The sequence below is a fragment of the Canis lupus genome, chromosome 8, assembly GCF_011100685.1.
Source record: "Canis lupus familiaris isolate Mischka breed German Shepherd chromosome 8, alternate assembly UU_Cfam_GSD_1.0, whole genome shotgun sequence".
In the NCBI taxonomy this organism is placed as follows: Eukaryota; Metazoa; Chordata; class Mammalia; order Carnivora; family Canidae; genus Canis; species Canis lupus.
The window spans coordinates 39,037,906-39,060,135 of record NC_049229.1 but is presented as its reverse complement, the minus strand read 5'-3'; the positions used below and the strand labels follow the sequence as shown (position 1 = coordinate 39,060,135).

At 38.6% G+C, this 22,230-nt stretch overlaps 1 protein-coding gene and 1 long non-coding RNA gene across 8 annotated transcripts in view; one reads left to right on the top strand and one right to left on the bottom strand.

Annotated features, from left to right (window-relative positions):
- LOC480351 (coiled-coil domain-containing protein 170-like) overlaps positions 1–16,129 on the top strand; it is a 53,409-nt gene extending 37,280 nt beyond the window's left edge. For all 3 annotated transcript variants that reach the window (XM_038544916.1, XM_038544914.1, XM_038544915.1), the window contains exons 4-9: positions 1,300–1,435; positions 3,442–3,753; positions 4,918–5,118; positions 11,157–11,384; positions 12,377–12,592; positions 15,839–16,129. In XM_038544916.1, coding sequence (XP_038400844.1) covers positions 1,300–1,435; positions 3,442–3,753; positions 4,918–5,118; positions 11,157–11,384; positions 12,377–12,592; positions 15,839–16,000 — 1,255 coding nt within the window. In that variant the 3' untranslated portion in view covers positions 16,001–16,129. The remainder of the gene's footprint in view (positions 1–1,299; positions 1,436–3,441; positions 3,754–4,917; positions 5,119–11,156; positions 11,385–12,376; positions 12,593–15,838) is intronic.
- LOC111097074 lies at positions 698–20,660 on the bottom strand. 5 transcript variants are annotated; one of them, XR_005363400.1, is made up of 4 exons: positions 20,104–20,273; positions 19,155–19,329; positions 12,725–12,845; positions 698–5,521 (listed from the first exon to the last, which is right to left on the bottom strand). It is a non-coding gene; the product is annotated as an uncharacterized LOC111097074 (long non-coding RNA). The 5 variants fall into 5 exon arrangements; XR_005363397.1 differs by lacking the exon at positions 698–5,521 and adding an exon at positions 10,085–12,236; XR_005363399.1 differs by lacking the exon at positions 698–5,521 and adding an exon at positions 10,085–12,236 and having other exon boundaries at positions 19,170–19,329.
- Positions 20,661–22,230: the final 1,570 nt, after the last annotated feature.

Below are 22,230 nucleotides of genomic sequence, written 5' to 3'. Positions count from 1 at the left end.
TTTCTTGACTCTAGAATTCTGTGTTGCCAGTATTTTTTCTTATAACACTCTAAGATGTCACCCAGTTATCTTCTGACTTCTATAGTTTTTATTGAAAAGTCAATCATCAGTCTTACTATCATACCTTTGAAGGGAATAATGTGTGCTTTTTCTTGGTAGTAGTTTGACTATGATGTGTCTTGGTGTAGCTTTCTTTGTATCTATCCTGCTGAGGATTTACATAATTTATGGGATCTATCAATTATGTATTTCATCAGGTTTGGAACCTTGGGCATTATTTTTTCAAATATTATTTTTGTCCCATTGTGTCTCCATTCTCACTCTAGGGTTACAGTTACAGGTGTGTTAGATCTTGTAAGTGTGTCTTGCATGTCTCTAGCCTTTTGAGTTTAAATTTTCTGTTTAGATAATACAGATAATTTCTTTTGAACTGACTCAAAGTCATTAATTCTGTAAGCTGTAATTCTTAGAAGAGAAAAACAAAAATAAAAACAAAAAGATGGATTGAAACTTTAATCTAGATATGGGTACATGGATCCCTGGGTGGCGCAGCGGTTTGGCGCCTGCCTTTGGCCCAGGGCGCGATCCTGGAGATCCAGGATCGAATCCCACGTCGGGCTCCCGGTGCATGGAGCCTGCTTCTCCCTCTGCCTGTGTCTCTGCCTCATTCTCTCTCTCTCTCTGTGACTATCACAAATAAATAAAAATTTTAAAAAAATTAAAAAAAATTAGATATGGGTACAGGATAGAAATATTACAATACCTAGCAATTAATAATCAAAACAAGAACCAAATAATTATTTGTGTATTTGATAAAACAAGTTTTTAAATATGCTATTCTCTATTGCTGTATCATTATTCTAATTCCCTTTTCTCTCATCAAATCCCAGTGGAAGACCCATCAGGTGTTATTAAAATAGGAGTGCTTGTATCCCTGTGGAACTTCCTGATCATCACAATGTTACTAGTGGCAGGCAGATCACATTATTATTAATAGTGGCAGGCAGATATTCATGCTCAAACTTCCTCTTGAAAAGGATGGTTTAAATTGACCTTCCCCAGGGAAAATACTAGAGGACCTAGCACTGGATTATTTTTCTCTCCATTTCTCTGCCGTTTCTAGTCTCTCTCTAGAAATAGTTGGGTAATTACACTGCCCTTTTCATAGGAAGTACCCTTCTACTCGATACATGTATTTAATATATTTTAAATGGGGATTATTTCTTTTAATTATTTTTAATTGAAGTTTGAAAACTAAGTTGGTTTCATGATGTTGTTACCTACCGATATCTTACACAGAGTACATCTGTTTGAAAAAGAAAAGGCAGAACGAAAAGCAAGCCTTTTGAAGAAAAACTTAGCAGGTACTGATGGATGCACCCCTTATATGAATATGAAAGGGCAAGAAGATCCCTTGGATAGTTTCCTGATGAAGGTGAGAATAAATTTTGATTGATTTTTATTACCATAATAATACATCATTTATTTTAATAAAATAAAAAATTATTGTTTATTATATCTAATATATTGCTATATTTATTATAAAATTATTCATATATTTATTATATATCGTATATTTCATATAAATTATACATATAGTATATAATATGAATAATGTATTTATTATAATAAAACAAGATTTTTATTATCTTGTGTTACTCCAAGAGATAATTGGCAAATGTTGAGTAGTTTGTTGATCTGTTTTTTTTAAATATTTTATTTATTTATTCATGAGAGACACACACACACAGAGAGAGAGAGGCAGAGGGAGAAGCAGGCTCCATGCAGGGAGCCCGACGTGGGACTCGATCCCAGGTTTCCAAGATCAGGCCCTGGGCTGAAGGCGGCGCTAAACCGCTGAGCCACCCACGCTGCCCTGTTGATCTGCTTCTTATGGAAGGTCAGAGGAAGCAGTGCAGTATGGTTGCTGGAAAGCCTTTCTGAAGTACAGAGAAAAAGCACAAGGCAGCCCTAAGGTCTCTGTGATACTGAAGGACCATTAGAGGGAACAGAACTGAGAGAGAAGTGGGAGGAGGAGAGATGGTGGTTAAAGAACGAAATATTGGGGTTTTACATTTCTAGCGTGGGTTACTTCCTTCTGCTGACATCTGGGTTTTGGGCTCTGAATATAAGGGTTGAAGAGAGATGTAGGCAAAAGTATTGAAACCAAGGCACAGAAATCACAAAGCTAAATTCGTGGATCATCTACACTGGACCTTGAAATCTAGAATTATGGTGTGAGTTGGGTTTAGAAAGAAGAGATGAGCTTGGTCACTAGTAGATAGCAATTCACAGGATGAGTAGAGACTTCAGAGAAGAATGTTGGAGGAGGTTGGGAACCACTCTATTGCCAAGGAAGTGGCGAAAGTTTATTTTGAAATCCTTAGACTTTAACAGGTTATTATATAATCTGAATGTAAAACAAGGTCCACCAAAATCCAATTAATCTGAGGGTTTCCATTTAAAAAAATTCAGGAGCTACTTTCAAAGTAGTTTTAAGTAATTCCAATTTTGAATGTCCCTCTCAAGTAATTCACAGTAACACTTCCCAGTTTTTTTCACTTCTCTCAGGAATGTCACACTCCTGAAAAACTCTCCCAAACCAGCATCCATGGAACTCTGACCTTTTCTCCCATTGCCTTTTTTATTCTAGCTTCAGTAGTGATGCAAACCCATCATTACTTCAACAGTTCTAGTCTCTATTTCTGTTTAACATGACATAAAGCCCAGAAACTGAACCTATTTACTCAGCTTCCAGAGTTGAAAGTATCAAGAAGGTGGAAAGAAGACTAGAATTTATAAAGGTAGAATGTGTGGGAGTTCAGGGAAGAAGTATAAGCATCATCCTCCCCCTACCAGCTATTTACAAAATGGAAGCAGGATGATTATGGAAGCAAGGGAAAGATTGGGGGGGAAAATGAGACTTCTTTCATTTATACTTTTACTTTATCAAAATTGTTACTAGTAATGTTCTATAATCATAATGAAGTCTTTATGGAAATAACCATTTCCCTCCCAATTTTTCATTTAATTGTCTTAACATTCATTGATGGTCTTTGCCCGATTCAGTTATTTCATTAGGTGTAAAATGCTGATTTTTAAAATTCCTGTTATTCTTTCTACATTTATTAGCTCAAAATTTTCTGTAAAGAGTATAACTTCATAAACTGAGGCTCTTTGATTATCTGCTTTTCCAAGCTGAATTTCCTATGTTTTCAAAACATTTTCTCCATACTGTCATTTTAATATCTCTGATGTTTTAGTTTTCTCTTTTGAGTATGGCCTTGTCTCTCTTATGACTCCACAACTCTTTTATTTCTTTTAAGGGCTTTGCTCCTAAAGTTTTGTATTATGACTATATTTATATTTCAAAAAAAGGAAGTAAATGTCTCCGTATTAAATTCTAAATGGGAAGTTTAACCTGTGTGTTGGCATATTTAGGATAAAAGTGAAGCTATCCTGACCAAGAACTTTGAGAGAGACATTTTCTACTCTGAAGGACCAAAAGATGGGCAGAAAATTTGGGATAAGTGTCATCAAGATTCAACCCATAAGGAAAAACAAAAATATGAGTTGGACAGACCTCCATATTCATTCAGCTGGGAAACTAAAACTACACAATCCCACTACCAGAAATTCATCAGTCAGTTGGCTACTCTTCTGAGCAACAGTATTGTACCCATACCAGCCACGGAGGAAGCTGTGAAAGAGAGGATTCAGGAAATTGGTGCAAATGAGCGGTCTTGGAAGTCTGTAGGTGTATTGACAGAGAAGTCATTCTTTCAAATTTGTTTCTTTTAACATGTCGATTATTTTTAATGCATCGGTTTTGATACTAGCTGATGTAAATTCTGTGGCTCTGAATTTTAACTTTGATTTTATTTTTAATACTACAGTGATAAAAAGGAAAAGGATGTCAATTATTACAGCAGAGGTAGTGTATTATATTTGTTAAGAGCAGATAGCCCAAGTATGAATCCCAGCTCAGCCATGGCCAGCTGTGTGCTCTTGGGCAGATCACTTATCCTCTCTGGGCCTCAATTTCATTTGTAGAATTTGGTGATAGTGGAATGGGGTTGGGGGCTGGAATGGCATAGATAGTTCTTATCTCACAGAGTGGTAAGGATTAAATGGATTAATACATGATAAATGCTTAGTTCACTTCAGTGTAAGCTCTGTGAATCCTGGCTTAAAAATAGTGGTATGGTGAAGATAATATGTCTATCATGCCTAAATACTGGCCAGGTCAGTAAAATACATCATTAGATCAGTTATTTATTTGAATTTAAAAGATTGCACCAGGAAGTTTCAATGGATGTATCTCCTTGTTGTGTCCAAATCATTTTAGTAAAATGTCATGCCTCTTCACCCCCAAATTTAAATAAAGATAGGTATTGCTTAGATTCAATGTGTTAGTCAAATCTGCTACAGTCTATTTATTACAGAGTTCTAATTTTTCTTTCACTTTTTGCTTAAAATTCATTATACAATTTGATTTCTCAGTAATGACTAAATGTCTCATTTTGTATATCAAAACTTTCCATTTCTTTTTCTTTTTAAAAATATATTTTTATTTATTTGACAGAGAGAGAGAAGCAAGGGGATGGCAGGCAGAGTGAGAGGGAGAAGCAGGCTCCCCAATGAGCAAGGTGCCAGATGCAGGGCTCAATCTCAGGACCCCAAGATGGTGACCTGAGTGGAAGGCAGACACTTAACCAACTGAGCTACTCAGATGCCCCTCCATATCTTTTTCTAAAATCAGCTGATACATGTCAAATCTTAAAAGTCTTCCCCCATTTACCTAGTTTTTAATGTAATGTTGCTACAGTGTCAGTGTCAGTAGAACTTGCACATAGCTTTGAAACAAAATAGGAATCATGGGCCATCAGGAGTTGTATCTATCCTTTCTCCCTACAGAGGATGGAAAGCCTGCAGCAGAAAATTCTGAGGCTCACAAAGTGCCTGGAGCAGCTGCAGCATCACTCTGAAGAAGCCGCCGAAGAATCATCCCAAATGCAAGAAAGGTATAGGGAACAAAAAAGACCCTTGAAACGCCTGGAAGGAAAAATTGCTCTTAATGACCTTTTTCAAGGGAGATTAGACTTGGACAGAAATAAAGTAAGAATTTCCCATATAAGACATTTCTTTGACAATGAAAATGATCATATTATCTAATGTTTAAAACTGTTAATACTATTTATAGTTAATATTAGAAAAGAGGAAAATTTGCCACAAACCCTTAAATCTGCCTTTATAAAAAAGCCTCTCCTTGTTCCATATCTCTCATTTCTCTAATACACAATGAATACATGTATTCATTGTAAGAGCATTTGTTAATGTATTTCTTAATGTACTTTAAAAAGTGGATTAGAAGGAAAGAGCTCAAAGGAGTGACTGTATAGCCAGGACATCAGGCACTGTATCAGTTAGATATGAGGAGTATCAGGAAGGGGCCAGTGATGCTATTCCTCAGTCATTACTATGTAGACCAGTACCTTCTCTACTTTCTGCTTCTCTGCATCTGTAAGGAAGAGATGAAACGGTCAATTCTAAGAGTGGTATGGAGACAGGGTACAATATAATTTTTTTTAGGAGATTTTAAAAATTCTATTTCATTATCTCAATAGAATTGCATGTCATATTATATCTATACTATTTCTGTAATTGTTGTGGCTTCAAGCATAATCTCACTCATTCATTCACCACTCACTCATTCAGTCTTCCATTACACTCATTCGTCATATCTGTATCCAGCACTGAGTATAGAAAACTTCCAGACCTTAGTGAAGTGGTATTAACTATGTACTCCACAGAGTCTAAGGATAAATGCAGCTTCTACCTCTGTTCCTGAATATATAATCAATGATTATTCATTTCCCTGAAAAAATTTTAAAACGCTATATTAAAATTTAAGAATATTCAAGTAACACATGCTTTCTACAACTCTTAAAATCAAGTTAAAAGGCTCAAAGAAAACAATAATTTTCCCCAAACTTCTTTCTGCCTATTTTACCTCAGGAACTAGCAGTGTATATATTTTCTACAAATATTGCCATGGTTATGGAAATATACAAATACATATATGTGGGTGGTGGTATTTTTATAAAACTGAGACTATGCTAGTCAAATACTCTTCTTACATAGTAAAAAGTAAGTACTTCATGGTTTTTCCTTAAGTTAAAAGATATAGATTTTCTGGGACGCCTGGGTGGCTCAACGGTTGAACGTCTGCCTTTGGCTCAGGGGTTGATCCTGAGTCCGAGGATCAAGTCCCACATCGGGCTTCCTTGCATGGAGCCTGCTTCTCCCTCTGCTATGTTCTGCCTCTCTCTCTCTCTCTCTCTCTCTCTCTCTGTCTCATGAATAAATAAATTAAATCTTTAAAAAAAATTAAGGTATTCCTTTAAGAGCTGCATTGTATTCCAGAGTGTATAGAAGTTATTTATTTAATCACTTCCCAATTGATGGACTGTCAAATTATTTCCACCTTTTATGCCACTACAAATAATGCAGCAATAAGTAGACTTATACATCTATCTTTTCACATTGGTACTTTTCTTCCCCTATGGGATTGAGTTCTAAATGTGAAATTGTAGAATCACAATGAATATTTAAAATTTTAATAGCCACTGCCAAAATACTACTTCCAAAAGGTAGAAGGAATTCACTTTCTAAATAGAAATATATGAGTGCCTATTTCTTCTTTACAGCCTAGCCAACATTGGATGATGTCTTTAAGGTTGGTTTCTTAGATTCCTTTACCTTTCTACTCCTTGCAGAAGGTTGAGTTAACCAAACTCTGTGGTTCATAACACATTATCTTGAGCCGTAGAAGGGCTTTCTCTTATTTATTCCATTTAAGTCCATTTTTCCGTTCCCTCTTCCAAAGGAGATCAATCTCGAGGGGCTGGGGTGGCTCAACTGGTGAAGTATCCAACTCTTAAATCTCAGCTCAGGCCTTGATCTCAGGGTCATGAGTTCAAGCCCCACACAGTGTGGAGCCTACTTACTGCAACATGTGTGCTTCTGATGATCCTTCCTATCTTATTCTTTTAAGCACTATGAAACATTCTTTTCTTTGTGCTTTATAAAATATTGCCTTAAATTCTCCATTTTCAGAAATTATTGTTCCGAATGCAATGTTTTGTTTCATGTTTATCTGATATATCTTATCCTTTTATTTTTTGCATTTATCTTTGTGATTAAAGACAATATATGGTTGTATTTTAAAAAATCAGATTAGAAGGTATCCAATTGGTAAATTTAACATACTTATCTTTATTACAATTATTATTATATTAGTTTGTGTTTTTGCTAACTTTTTTCAAAATTTCCATACATTTTACTTTCCTTTTGATGGGTAGGAGGTGTTTATTTTCCTGGTTTCTATGAAGATAGATACATTTTTTCCCTCTTTTTTAAAGTTATATGTTCTATTTTTATTCTTATGTTGGTGTTCCTTAATTAAGAACCATATTCTTGGGCGCCTGGGAGGCTCGGTGGTTGAGCGTCTGCCTTCAGCTCAGGGCCTGATCCCAGGGTCCGGATCAAGTCCCATGTCGGGCTCCCCACAGGGAGCCTACTTCTCCCTCTGCCTGTGTCTCTGCCTCTCTCTGTGTGTCTCTCATGAATAAATAAATAAAACCTTAAAAAAAAATACTCTAAATATTTATCAGAATATCGTGCCCCTTTGGTTGTTGACCTCCATCCCCAAATGTGTTGGTATTCTCTAAATTTTTAATTTTTGCAGTGTTTTAACATACTTTCTATGTTTTCTTTTACTTGGTCCTAATTATTTTTAGACAACCACTAAACTTGACCAAGGCATTTGGTACTTTGTAAGATCCTGTTGTGTTATGTAAGGTGTATAGTATTGCATTAGTCATGATGAAAAAATATACAAGAACTGTAAGAGATCAGTTCTTATCACAATATGGAATTTATTGGAGATACCAACTGCTCACACAGATTAGTGTCACAGATAGTCCCAACACTTGAACTCACTGCAATAGCAACAGGAGGTGGCCACAAAATTATTACAGTAGTATAGGATGTAGTATAGTTAATTTTATGCAGTTATGATTTAACATTGCATCTTCATGTTTGTTTATATTTCTCTTGAATGATAATGGTTTCATGAATGATATGTTTGGGTAATTTTTAATACATTTTAACTTTTTACAATAGATTTGTGATATTTTATGATAACAAATGATAAAGCAGACTAGTTTCTATAGATATTTTATGTATTTGTGACATATCTAACTTTTTCTTAACTTTTCTGATATCTCTAGGCTATTTGGTTCATCTGAGGATTTTTTCAAATTCTTGCAAATCTTCACAAGTTTTCCCAATATATTTATTGAAAAAAATATCTGTGTTTAAGTGGACTCCTGCAGTTTCAATCTGTGTTGTTCAAGGTCAACTGTATACACACATACACAAACACACATCCTTGATGGGTACTGTCTTTCTGGAGAACCCTAATACACTTTGCCTTTTTAAATTTTTCGTTTTAATTTTTTAAAAAAAATTTAAGATTTTATTTTTAAGTAATCTCTATACCCAGCATGGGGCTCAAACTTACAACCCCGAGATCAGGAATCACACGCTCTACTGACTGAGCCAACTACATGTCCTTGCTTTTTTCTTTTTCTTTTTTTTAAAGTTTATATCCTGTTGTCCTTTTATCTGCCTTCTTGGAGAGTTTTCAATCTAATCTTTCAACTCAGTTTGTTCCTCAAATCAAGAATTTATTCATCTTATTTATCTCACCTATGATGTTGTTCATGTCAACTCTTACATTTGCCGGATCTGCTATTTCTACTTCGTTGTTTTAGTTTATAATTTCTTCATCAGTTAATGTCATCTCTCCTGAGTACCTACAACTTTTAGTAAAGGTAAAGTTATAATTTTTACATGAAACTGGAAGTGATCAGAGAAAACAAGGCCTTGCCCTAAATTTCATTTAGTGGCAGGTGAAGAATTAGTCCAACAGAATCCATTTTTTTAAAAAAAGATTTTATTTACTTGAGAGGAGAGAGCACGAGCAGAGGGAGGGGTATAGAGAAGGAGGGGCAGAAGGAGAAGCAGACACCCCGCTGAACAGGAGCCTGAAGCTGGTTTGATCCTAGGACCCTGAGATCATGAGACAAAAGCAGATGCTTAACTGACTTAGCCACCCAGGCACCCCCCAACAGAATACATTTAAAGAAACAACAATGGACAAAAATAAAGTAGGTTAATGTTAACACTTTGTTGAGTGTAATTGTTTAATGTAAATTTTATACCTGTCAAAGTGGCAATTTGTACATATAGTTTTAATTTACTCAGTCAGCTTTGTAATATAATTCTTGATAAAAATTCTTTTTAATATCAATATTTCAAAATGTATTTAAAATAAGATTAATATCCTTATATCCTGCTATTTCATATATCTGTAATTTAAACATTTATAATTTAGTAATTTTAGTAATTTATAATTTTAGTAATTGGTAATTTTTGATTATTTGGTTCATATTCTCTTTCACTTTGCAGATTTTATTTTATATACTCTAGTAGGATTTTATACTTTTCTTCATTTAAGTCCTATAAGTCCTTTGTATCAGTCTTTCTTGTAAAATGTATTTCTAGGTCTTTTTTTTTTTTAAAGATTTTATTTATTTATTCCTGAGAGACACACAGAGAGAGAGAGAGGCAGAGACACAGGCAGAGAGAGAAGCAGGCTCCATGCAGGAGCCCGATGCGGGACTCAATCCCAGGACTCCAGGACCATGCCCTGGGCTGAAGGCAGGCACTAAACCACTGAGCCATCCAGTGATCCCCTATTTCTAGGTCTTTTATAGATTTTGTCTATTGTTAATAGCATATTTTCCCCATTTCTATTTGAAGTGGTTATTACAACTATAAATAAATGCATTTTTATGTTTTATTTTTAAAAAAGATTTATTTATCTTGCATATATGTGCAAACTGGAGGGGTGGGGCAGAGGAAGAGGGAGAAAGAGAATCTCAAGCAGACTCCCCGCTGAGCATGTAGCTCAGTGTAGGGCCCTGAGATCATGACCTGAACTGAAATGGAGTCTGAGGCTTAACCAAATGAGCCACCCAGGTGCCCTGCATTTGATATGTTTATATTTTTATGAACTTTCTACCATCTTACTGAATTCACTTATTAAATCCAATAGTTTTCCTTACTATGGTTTTTTGAGCCACCCAGGTGCCCCTCGTTTTCCTCTTTTTTTTTTTTTCGTTTTCCTCTTTAACCAGGCTTTCTTGGAGCATCTATTTTATTTTTCCAAAGAATCAGTGGTTCTTTTTTAATATAAATTTTACTAGCTTTTGATTTATATATAATGAAAATATATGGTATTTTTATTAAATTTGTATACTTTTTTTGCTGGTAAAAACTTCATAAAGTACAGATTATTAGAAAGAATATAATTCAAACCACTAGTAATCCTACCACTGTGAGATAACCAATGTTAACATAGAGGCATAGTTTTTCTTTCTTTTTTAGAGATTTTTTATTTACTCATGAAAGACACACACAGAGAGAAGCAGAGGCATAGGCAGAGGGAGAAGCAGGCCCCATGCAGGGAGCCTAACAGGGAGGGACTCCATCGCGACCTCCAGGATCACGCCCTGGGCTGAACGCAGCGCTAAACCACGGAGACACTGGGGCTGCCTTAGGCATAGTCTTTCTTAATCTGCTTCCTTCTTTTAGCTATATCAGTAGTATTTTCTCTTAGTAATATATTTGAAACTTGACTTTTAGGGAATGTATAATCAATCATATGTCATTTATTTAATTTTTATTTTTTGACATTTGCATTGTTTCTATTTTTCCATGTTGTAAATTATGTAAAGAATATCTCTGTATATTAATCTTTATCTAAATATTTATTTCCTTTTAATACATTGCCAGAAAAGTTGATATAATCTGTTACCATCTGATATTCATAAAACTGTTGGCACTGAGCCATCAATTTTATTTTCAAGATTATTTTAATAATGCATATTTATGGTAGAAAATATTTTACGTATGCAGAAGTATTACTGTCTGCAGTTTATTAGCCTAGAATAGATCTGGTATGCTAGTGTGGACCACCACCTTAAAGCACAACTTCTTTATTTCAATACTTGATCTCTACAAAGGAAAATTCTGGGACTAAGAATTTATGGATAGACGAGCATGGCAAGATATCCAGACAGCTAGAGAAAGACAATGAGCAGCAAACATTATTGGATATTCAGCAGAATTTACAGATTGCTACAACTCAAAGACTAGAGGATAAAATTCAGAAACTTCAGAAACAGCTCAGTGATTTGAAATTGTCAAATAAAAGTATGAAAACTCAACTTACAAGAGTAAATGTCCTTAAGGTAAGCGAAGGAAGTGAGGCTTTCGAAAACTTCTTAAGCTTTAGTCTATTATTTTAGCTGCATGTTTCTCATTGAATTTTTTAAAAAATTAATATTAAAATTATTTTATATAAACACGAGTTTGTATAATATTAAAGGATATTGGATAATAAAATTAGATGCATTGACATCTACCACTTATTTTAAAAACCAGAATATTATCAACCCCACTGAAGCCCTCATATAATCTCTTCCCTACTTGTCAAAGGTAACTGCTTTCTAAATGTTAGGATTCTAGAGTCCTTGCATTTTTTATTTTATTTTGGTCTTTCTTATTGGTGTAATAGTTAAAAATTTTATTTTGGAGGCTCCTCTTTGGATTTTCTTCATATCAAACTTCACTCGTAGTATTTCAAACATACATTTTATGACTTACAGGTGCCCTACTTACAGATCGATGTTATTTTGCCATTTTATCAGCAATATTTATATTTCTGCAAAGTCAGTTATTTTCTCTATTTCTGAATTTAGTTAGCAGAGACTGTAAGACTTTGAGGACATGAATACTCGTTAAACCCCTTTAAATCTCAAGTGCCTGTTTATAAAAGTACGCAGTGATTTATTGATGAGTATGATGGTTGAGAAATGTCTTTTTTTTTTTTTTTTAAAGATTTTATTCATTTATTCATGAGAGAACAGAGAGAGGCAGAGGCAGAAGCAGGCTCCTTGTAGGGAGCCCAATGCAGGACTCTATCCTGAACACTGGGATCATGCTCTGAGTTAAAGGCAGATGCTCAACTTCTGAGCCACCCAGGTGTCCCAAGAAATGTCCTCTTATTTCATATATTGTGAAATTTTCTTTGTTTTCCATATCTAAAGAGAGAGAGAGAGAGAGAGAGAGAGAGAGAAAGAAGAGGAAATGAAACATGAGTTATATCATGGATCTTGTCTGTCTTTTATTTAGAAGAGATCTAATTAGTCACCTCCCTTCCCCCAACCTCATACCCTCACAGGACAAAACAATTGAGAAGCTCAGGCAATCTTTAACACAAGTTGAAGCAATGGAAGGGAAGGCAGTTATGAAAGCAGAGAACTTGAAAACTACATTAGACTCTGCCAAGCAAGAGGCAAGAGGAGACAAAGAGAAAGTCCACCAGATGTTAAATGCTGTCACTCCTGAGCTCTGCACAGCAAAGAACATGCTTGATAAAGTACCAGGACAACAAGAGGTTTGTTTTGTTCGTTATTATATAAAGGGTCTTTAAGTTGAAGTGATCAACACTCATCTCAACTTAGACTCTATCTGAGCCAGACAAAAAGGAGTTTGTTTATGGAGTCAAAGGTGAGTTAAACAACCAGACCTCTGGGGGCGCAGAGCTGCACTTGGGCTGCCGGATCGGCACCTGGAGCCTTCTAAAGTTTTCTCAGCGTCTCTTCTTAGCATCTCTCTGTGTGTGTCAGGTTGTTTTATGTTTAGAGATTCTGTAACAGGAGAGAGAATCCCAGGAAAGGATCTTATAAGCCCAGTTAAGGTCAAATGTCTATTCCTGGTGAATCTACAGCAGCAAGGGATGGCATACATGATTATCTTAGCTTTGGTTTGCATATACATCCACTGATTAACCAATGACAAGAGGAAAAAATGTCAGAGAATGGAAGTTCAAAGGAAACCATGTGTCTGCGGCTAAGTCACTTTCTAGGAAAAGAGGATAGTGCTTCTAAATTTGCCTAGATTTTCACTACATTTATAAGGCAGATGTTTTAAGAGACTTTTAAAAAATATTTGAGACAGAAAGAATGAGTGGGAGGGGCAGGAAGAAGGAGAGAGAAACCCATGCAGACTCCACACTAAGCTCAGAGCCACATATGGAGCTCAATCTCACAACCTGATCACAACCTGAGCCAAACCAGGAGTCAGACACTTTAACCTACTGTGCTACTCAGGTGCCTCTGAGGAGAATTCCTAAAAGGCTGATAATTTGGGGGTACTGTGGAATTATATGCCACATCTCTATTACCGGTTGCTTAAGAAATATGTAACTTTAGCCAATTACCTTAAAAGATTCTTGAGGCAAAGTCATGATATTTTTTCTCGTTAAACTTCCCCATATTTATATTCTTGTTTTTTATTCTTCTCAATATCCCTTACTATATTTTCAGTCAGCTCTCTTCTCCTTTGGGTACTCTGTAGTTGACTCTTTACTTGAGAGGACTTTGTCTTGTTCTTGCCTGAGTTCAACCATCACATCTTCCTTATCTATGAGGCATATTGGATATCTTTTGTTGTCCATTTTTATCTTTTTATTTTTTATTTTTAAAAAGATTTTATTTATTTATTCATAGAGACACACGGGGGTGGGGGGTGGGCAGAGGCACAGGCAGAGGGAGAAGCAGGCTCCATGCAGGGAGCCCGATGTGGGACTTGATCCAGGGTCCCCAGGATCAAACCCCGGGCTGCAGGAGGTGCTAAACCGCTGCGCGCCACCGGGGCTGCCCTTTATCTTCTTTTTAAAAAGATTATTTATTTGAGAAACAAAGATAATGACAGAGAGAGAGCGTGAATGGGGAGGAGACAGAGAAGCTTGCTACTACTGAGTAAGGAGCCTGAGGCAGGACTCAATCCCAGGACCCCCGGGATCATGATGTGAGCCAAAGGCTTAATCAACCGAGCCACCCAGGCACTCCTGTCCATTTGTATTATGAATTACTATATTTCTGATTCAAAGTAAAGGTGTTCCTGCCCTCTACAATGTCTGCAAATCCTTGTTTGAAAATGTTTTTTAAAAAAATTTATTTAGTTGAGAGAGAGTGCGCATATGTGTAAGCAAGGGAGGAGCAGAGGGAGAGGTACAAGCAGACTGTGCTGAGTGTGGAGCCCATGGAGGGGCTCAATCCCATGACCCCAAGACCATGACTTGAGCCAGAAATCAAAAGTCAGATGCTTAACCGACTGAGCCACCCAGGTGCTAAATTTAATCTATATCAGGTATTGTGTCAAACATGTTTCTTTTGCTCTGTGGCAGTTTTGGGGGGAGGGGAAGTATTTTCATCACTTAACTAGCTATTTTCTTCTTTTTTTAAAAAAAATGTTTTATTTATTTATTCGTAAGCCACACACACACACACACACACACACAGAGGCAGAGACACAGAGAGAGAAGCAGGCTCCGGTGCAGGGCACCTGATGTGGTACTTGATCCCGAGACTCCAGGATCATGCCCTGGGGCGAAGGCAGGCGCTAAACTGTTCTGCCACCCAGGAATCCCCTAGCTGTTTTCTTCTTAAAGAAATTTGGAAGGATAGTCTTTGACTTTAAAATCCTTTTAATTGCCCTCCCCTCTCAATTTCAGGTGTTTTCACTTTAGGGTAGTTACAGGGCAGGGTTTACTTACTTGGTTTCTTAACTCAATACTACCCTCTTGTGTTGGCACAGTGAGTGCAGTTTCTGAAGTCTATCGTGTCAAGCCTTTTGTGATGGGGTGGGGGGTTATGTGATGCCTGATTCTGCAATGTTCTTGTTTATAGAAGTACCTCCTTTTCCACAGTTTGCTTTTTTCTTTTCCTTTATCTCCAAACCTCCAAGGAATACCTCACCTTTCTAAGTATCTCCCTCTCTCCTCAGAAACCCTGTCCTTCAGAACTGCCATTTTTGGGAGTGCCTGGGTAGCTAGTTGGTTAAGTGTCTGACTCTTGGTTTCTGCTCAGGTCATGATCTTGGAATCATGGGATGGAGCCCCAAGTTGGGCTCTGCACTGGGCATGGAATCCACTTCAGATTCTCTCTCCCTCTCCCTCCCCTCTCTGCTCATTCTCCAGCTCACTTGTGGGCACTAGCTCTCTAAAAATTATTGGTCTCATTGCTTCAAAGCCCCTTTCTTTTCCTTTGCACTTGCCAGTTTTCTTATCCACCAGGTCTTAGACTTCTTAGTATTTCCCCATTTATGCTTTGTCCTATTTCTGGGATACCACTGGAAACCAGCTGCATCCTCCAGTGTGGGCTCAGGAGATGCCTCTACTGGTTTAGGATATTTATTTTCCCCAAACTGAAGTCTGTGATATTCTCTACTTATGCTTTAGATATGATTTGTGGGTGGTTATAACTGCTTTCCTTAGAAGATCACTACGGTTTTTGGAGGAGAAATGGAAAGAGATGTTTAGGGGACTACTATTACCATACAGCAAATCCAAACTCCAAAAAGGAATTTCCTTAGGGATGAAAAACAAGCAGCAATAAAATTAGGTTTATTCTATAAAGTGTAAAAATAAAATCTTAAAATGAAAAGGACATTTTAAATAAAGAATTCTTGTTATAAAGAGACCATATTTCTAGCTTAAAAATAAAACTTGAATGTAGAATGTTACATTTCATAAAGAAATGTTTAATAAGACTACATTTCGGTTACCAATTTCATTGTACACAATAAATAGGTGACCAAAACGAATGATATATCTTGTGTTTTGGGTGGTTCTTTGCAGCTTTCTGATTTTCGAGAAACTATTATGAAGATGTTGGGATTTAATGTGAGAACAGCTGACAAGAAAATCATCAATCACCTAAGGCTTGTTATACAAGATTATGAAGCATCTAAGAAATCAAAGATTGCTTCTGATTGTAAGACTAGACAGGATAATGAATAAAAAAGTTTGGTCTACATTGCTGCCAGCAAGAACACAGAAGATATAGACATGTCTTCCAACATCTTGAATTGGCTACATTATGAATAAAATGCATTGGGAATTTTTCACTTGAAAAATTCTCTCCTTTGATATTTGGCATTTAACTTTTCTTTGTCATTATCTTATTCTATACATTTATTTATGGTCTAGTCTTGATTGTTACTTATAATATATACAATATCTTTATTACTACTACTTTAAGTAGGATATTAACCAGAACTTGTGTTCTTAGTTGGACAGACTATTTCTAAAATGAACAATTTTGGGATATACATCCTTACAAATCCAGGTAAAGTTGTGTTCTATAATATGAATCTGTCTCACCTATTTGATTAACTGAGAGTGTGAAAGTCAGATATGAAATGTTGAATGGTAGGAAAGTAAGAATTCTTATAAATGTGCAACAGACTGTTTTGTGTTTTTTTACTTTCTTAGTACTTAGTGTTTGACAGTGTATTTCTAACTTAATCTCTAAGTTTAACGAGTTACTTTTTAAATAGTATAATTCTTATTTATTTCATTTAATATTGGATACTGCTCCTCTTCCAAGGTAGTGTTAGACTTATCCAAGATGTCCTCTGTAGGAACAAATCAGAATCTGGAAAGGCCTATTGACACTAAATGCCTGCTGTGGTTATTTGAAAAGATCTCCTGTGGGACTTAGTTTTAGAAGCTGCAAGGTGGGAGGTATCAGGTTTTCCTGGAGCTGACAGAAGTTGCACTTTAGAGAAAATGAATATCCTAAATACTCAGTAAAGGACAAGATGAGAATTGTTCAGTTTCAATGGTCACAACTGTCTTCTCAAGCAGTGTGATAAGTCACTCTGGTGTACTGCAGGGATCCCAGCATGCCACAGAGTATTTCAAATTTTAAGGGAAAACAGGGATACTTGACATTTGTCAGGAAAATAATTGAACTGTCACCAATAGTTTCCATATTGGATCACTCTTCATTCTTTCTGATAACATCCTCTTTGAAGGAAATTGCCCAGGGCTTCTCAGGATTTATAAATCTGTTGCCAAGCAGGAGTCCGTATTTGGTATCAATACCTGAGAAGTTGACTCCAGGCTCCCTGGTTGCAACGTATGCAGCTCACTTACCTTTGCTCTCAAGAGCATCCTCATCCCTGACAAAAGGAGAAAGGTAGGGCAGCCCTGGCCAGAGCTTCCACTTGCTGTGTAACCTGCTGAAGCAGTAAGAAGCACCTTCTGTGTTCAGGATTCCCCTAGGGCCATGGCCCAAGGTCGGTTGCTGCTGCAGCCTCACAGAGCACACACAGCTGGAGGGACAGACTGTACTACATCAGGAACCAGGCAAGCTGTCCTCTGCTTTCTAGAGCTCTTCTTTGAGGAAGTGCAAATACTACCTGTTCCTGGAGTCAAGCTTTCCACAAATATAAAAGTGCCAAGGTGTGGCAGTTTCTGAAAGAGCCACTTTATAAACACATTAAAGAAAAAAATCTGTAAATACCAAGAGGACTTAGTCTTAATAATCCTTCATAAATTGTGTTAATAGGAACTGATTGTCCAACCATGGAGCAGTGTAAAAGGTGAGCTATATTATTTTTTCTTTTCAAACTTACACATACCTTACTTGATTGAAAGCCTTATGGTACATACGATGTTTAAAGTAGTTGAGCTCAGCTTTGTTCACACTAACCTCAGCGAGCTGTATTTGGGCGTTCTATGCTTGAGATGGCTCAACTGCTGCTGTTATCATTGGTTTGTTTTCTTTCAGGATCAAGGTGGGTACTTTCATGTAAAATCTTATTTTTAATTTCTTCTCTGGCAATTCTTTCCTGGATTCTTAGCTTTACATAATTATATACAATAGGATCAGCATCCTAAAGTCATGAAGTTCAATCCTCCTACTCCAACATCACATGATCTTCTAATTCTACTAGTTCACCAAAAATGTCCAAGGCCAGCTACAACATATCCTAATGAACCAGATGATTCCAATCCCATGCACAGGGAATGTTTTTGACATCTAAAATTCTTAGGACCTCAAAGGGCATCCCCTTGGAAGATTCAGTGGGCTCCAGTGCAATAGCCATGGGCTCTAGTGGGCTCTTGTGGCCCCTAGCTATGCTAATTCTTGAGCAGACAAGGAAGAAGGACTCTTCCAGTATGTGGAACAGTCTTTACTAGAACTGCTTTCAATCCTGTCGCCAAATTACTGACACTGTTCTTCAATGATGAAAACTGGGTTTAGATTTAAAACTTTAGAAGAGCAGTTGTCAATTTTCAGATGTATCAGAATCACCTAATGAACTTAATTTTTTTTTTTCTGGGACTATCCTGAGATTCCAATTCAGTTAGCGTGGTGTAGGGATGAGGTATGGATATTTTTTTTCAAAGCATCTTAAGTCTATGAATTGATAAGACTACTTTGGAAAGCAGTTTTGGCAGTGTATTTCCTTTTTTTTTTTTTTTAAAGACTTTATTCATGAGAGACAGAGAAAGAGGCAGAGACACAGAGGGAGAAGCAGGCTCCATGCAGGGAGCCTGACGTGGGATTCAATCCCGGGATTCCAGGATCATGCCCTGGGCCAAAGGCAGGTGCCAAACCGCTGAGCCACCCAGGGGTCCCCAGGCAGTGTATTTCCTGTTGCTGCTGTAACAAATTATCACAAACTTTGTGGCTGGAACAATATTATCCTACATTTCTGGAAGTGTCACCAGGCATTGGCAGGGCTCTATGTTACTTCTGGAGAGGAAAAAATCCATTCCCTTGCCTTTCCCAAACTCTAGAAGATGCCCACACTCTAGGCTCATTGACACCTTCCACCTTCCAAACCAGGGACATCAGGCCCTTCTGGTCTTCCATACATTGCCATTTCTCCAACTCCCTTCCTCCTGCTTCCCTATCCCTGTTTTAAGTACTCTTGTGATTACACTGGGCACAGCTGGACAATCCAGAATAATTATTTTAAAGTCAGTTGATTAGCAACCTTAATTCCCTTTTGCCATGTAGCCTAAAATACAAGTTCCAAGGATCAAGATATAGACTTTTTTGGGAAGTATTATTCTGCTGACCATAATTCACAGCTACGCAAATTGAATACATACATGCCTTATAAACAAGAAATTTTATTCCTATACATATACCCACCTAATAGAAACGTACATATATGGGGCACCTGGGTAGCTCAGTCTGTTAAGTCTCTGACTCTTGGTTTCAGCTCAGGTCAGGATCTCAGGGTCATAGAATTGAACCTCCTGTTGGGCTCCTCACTCGGCAGGGAGTCTGCTTCTCTCCCTATGCCCTCCTTTGTACTCTCTCAAGTCTTTAAAATAAAATAAATGGAAAAAAAGAAATGATATATATATATATTTATATCTATATTTGTATATGTATATGTATATTTATACTAGTGTGTGTGTATATATATATCACAAAAAGACATAAAATTATTCATAACAGCATTGTGCATAATTGCCCCAAACTGGAAACTGCCCAAATGACCAAAGCAAAGTTAATACCGCAATAAGATCTGCTAGTTACGCGGTAAGATCTCCTTCACTTGTGGGACAGGGAGAGGTCAACTGGAATGAATTTTCTTACGGGCCCAACTAGAAAGTGACTCTAGGCCTAAGACTAAGGATTTGGCAAATAGAGAAATGGTAAATTTTAGGGGCTCCATTGAGCATGCAGGAAGGCTGTGAGAACTAAGAACTACTTGTTGCACATCTGCTGTTAACCAACCAGCCTTATAACCCTTGGTCGAGTCCTGGGTTGAACTCAAATATTAAAATAAGCCTCAAAATTAGGAAATGTGTTCTGGATTTCTGACCTGTGACTCTGGGGTTTCAGAAAGCCCCAACTGCCCTAGCACAAACATTTTTCAGGTCAGATTAATGGAGCTTGTTGCCCCAGGCCAGGAGCCATCAGGCACAGCCAGACACTTTCGGTCTGGGGGCCGTTTCCTCAACTGCAAGGTGCCATTTTCAGGCCTGAAAGGCTGAGAGCCACTGCCTCTGTCTTCGCCTGTCTGGTGTGTCCCAGATAGGGAGCATTTCCCTGCTTCCGCAAAAGAGGGGCCATTAGGACCCGTACAAACCTACTCTGAGGCCTCGCCTGCGGCCCAGCACACCCTAGCGACGAGTGCGGCTGCTTTGCCAAGACCACGTGCCTGGGCAGGATTCCTGGTCAAGAGCCTACAACCGACGCCGCCAAACCGCAGGTGCGACCCCGGGCCGCGCGCCACCGCCCACACCGGCCTAAGGGACCCGTCGGCGGGCGAGCGCGCGCCACTGCGCCTGCTACTGCGCCTGCTACTGCGCCTGCGCCCCGTCGAGCCCGCCGCGCTCGGGCGGCTCCGAGGGGCGGGGACGGAAGAGGCTCAGAATTGCGGCGGTTGACGAGCGTCGCTGAACACGGAAGGGGGCGAAAAAGACGCAGGGTACCTTGGTGGTGACTCGCTGGCAGACGTGATTGGCTGGTGGAAGGCCCGTTTCAGATCGCGCCTCCGTGGGGGGCGGGAAGCCGCCGACGAGGGGTGGAACCCAGCGATTCCAGCCCAGCCGAGGGGCGGTCTCGCGGGAAAACAAGTTGCGCGCGCGCGGGAGCGGGAGCGGGAGCGGGGCGCGGCTCCCGGGCTGGGCGGACGCGGGCGGCGTGGGCGTTCTCGCGAGACGCGCAGTGCTGGCCCGGGAGAGTTCTAGCCTGGCCTCCGCCGGGTCAAGCTCTCGGTGGCGCCCGCATCCCGGAGTTGGAGGGCCCAGGTGGCGTCAGGAACCGTCATAAAATCTCGGGTGACGCCCGCTCGGCCACAGTCGGAGCCAGCGCGCTGTTTTTGGCCCTTCTGATCCGGAGCGCCTCGTGGCTCCAAGTACCCGGGGTGACCTCGGCGGGTCCATCAGTGTGGGGAATCAGCTCTGCGAGCCTAGATTTTATCAGCTCCCTGGCGCAGATCAGGGTTTGGAGAGGAGGACAGCAGGCCTTGCGGAAACTGGATGCTAAGTGACCAGCATGGGCGGACACCCCTTCCTGCAGGCGTCCAACTCTGCATAGTGAAACGGGGCTTTTGCTTGGGGAGCAGGACAGGAGGAGGGGTGCAGGTGCGGTGCTTGTGAGGACTGGCACTGCAGGCTTCGGAGTTTGCTGCTTTCTTTCCTGGAGGAGCCTGGCTGGGTTCTTACTGCACTGTTATCCTAATAGAGGACTTTTTTTTTTTTTTTTTTTTTAAGATTTTATTCATTCATTCATGAGAGACACACACAGAGAGGCAGAGACATAGGCAGAGGGAGAAGCAGGCTCCTTGCGGCGCTCTATCTCATCCCGGGACCAAGACCTGAGCCAAAGGCTCAACCACTGAACCACGCACGTGCCCCCAGTAGAGTTCGGAAGCTAGGTTGTTCAGATCACTTTGGACTCGACCAAATACTGGTGTTTCTTTCATAAACCATGTTTTAGGATGACCTAATCCGTTGCAGAGCTTACTTACTGAATTTCATTCATTCTCTACTTAAAGGTTTTTATTAAGTTCTATTGAGATGTAGTTTACAAGGCTTACAATTCACCTGTTTTACGTATAGAATTAATGATTGTTAGCATATTTACCCAGTTGTACAATAATCACCATAATGCAATTAGAGACGCGGTTTTTTTTTTCCTGGTAATTGCCTTTACTATTCTCAAAGTTTGCTCAAGTGGACATTTAAAGATACAGTGTAACAGAAGAGACTCTGAAGATGTACACTCAAATTGTTGTACCTGAGTAGGTGAAATTAAGAATTCAAGCATATTTTTTCCTAGATGTTGCAGGTAGTGGAACTTGTGTATTGCAATCCAAAGAGATACTGTATCAACTATCTCATTTTCTGAGGAATATGGCATAAATACCGTTTTACAGATGAGGAAATTGAAGGATAAATTGCCTAAAGCATCATAGCTATGCCTAGGCTAAGCCCCTATCCTGGATGCTTTATCTCTAAATTTATTGGCTTTGCCACTTCATCAGCCTGATTTTCAGTTATACTTATGTATGACCTATAAAATTCATTCATTTATTAAGCAAATAATTATTGAGTGATCAGTATGTCAACAACTACATAAAACTGCTCTAGGTGCTAGAGATACTGTAGTGAACCAGCTAAATTCCTACCTCAGCTCATATTCTTGTGGAGGACACGATCAATTAAAGAAACACTAATTTCATATATTGAGACATGGCATTTTTTAAAAA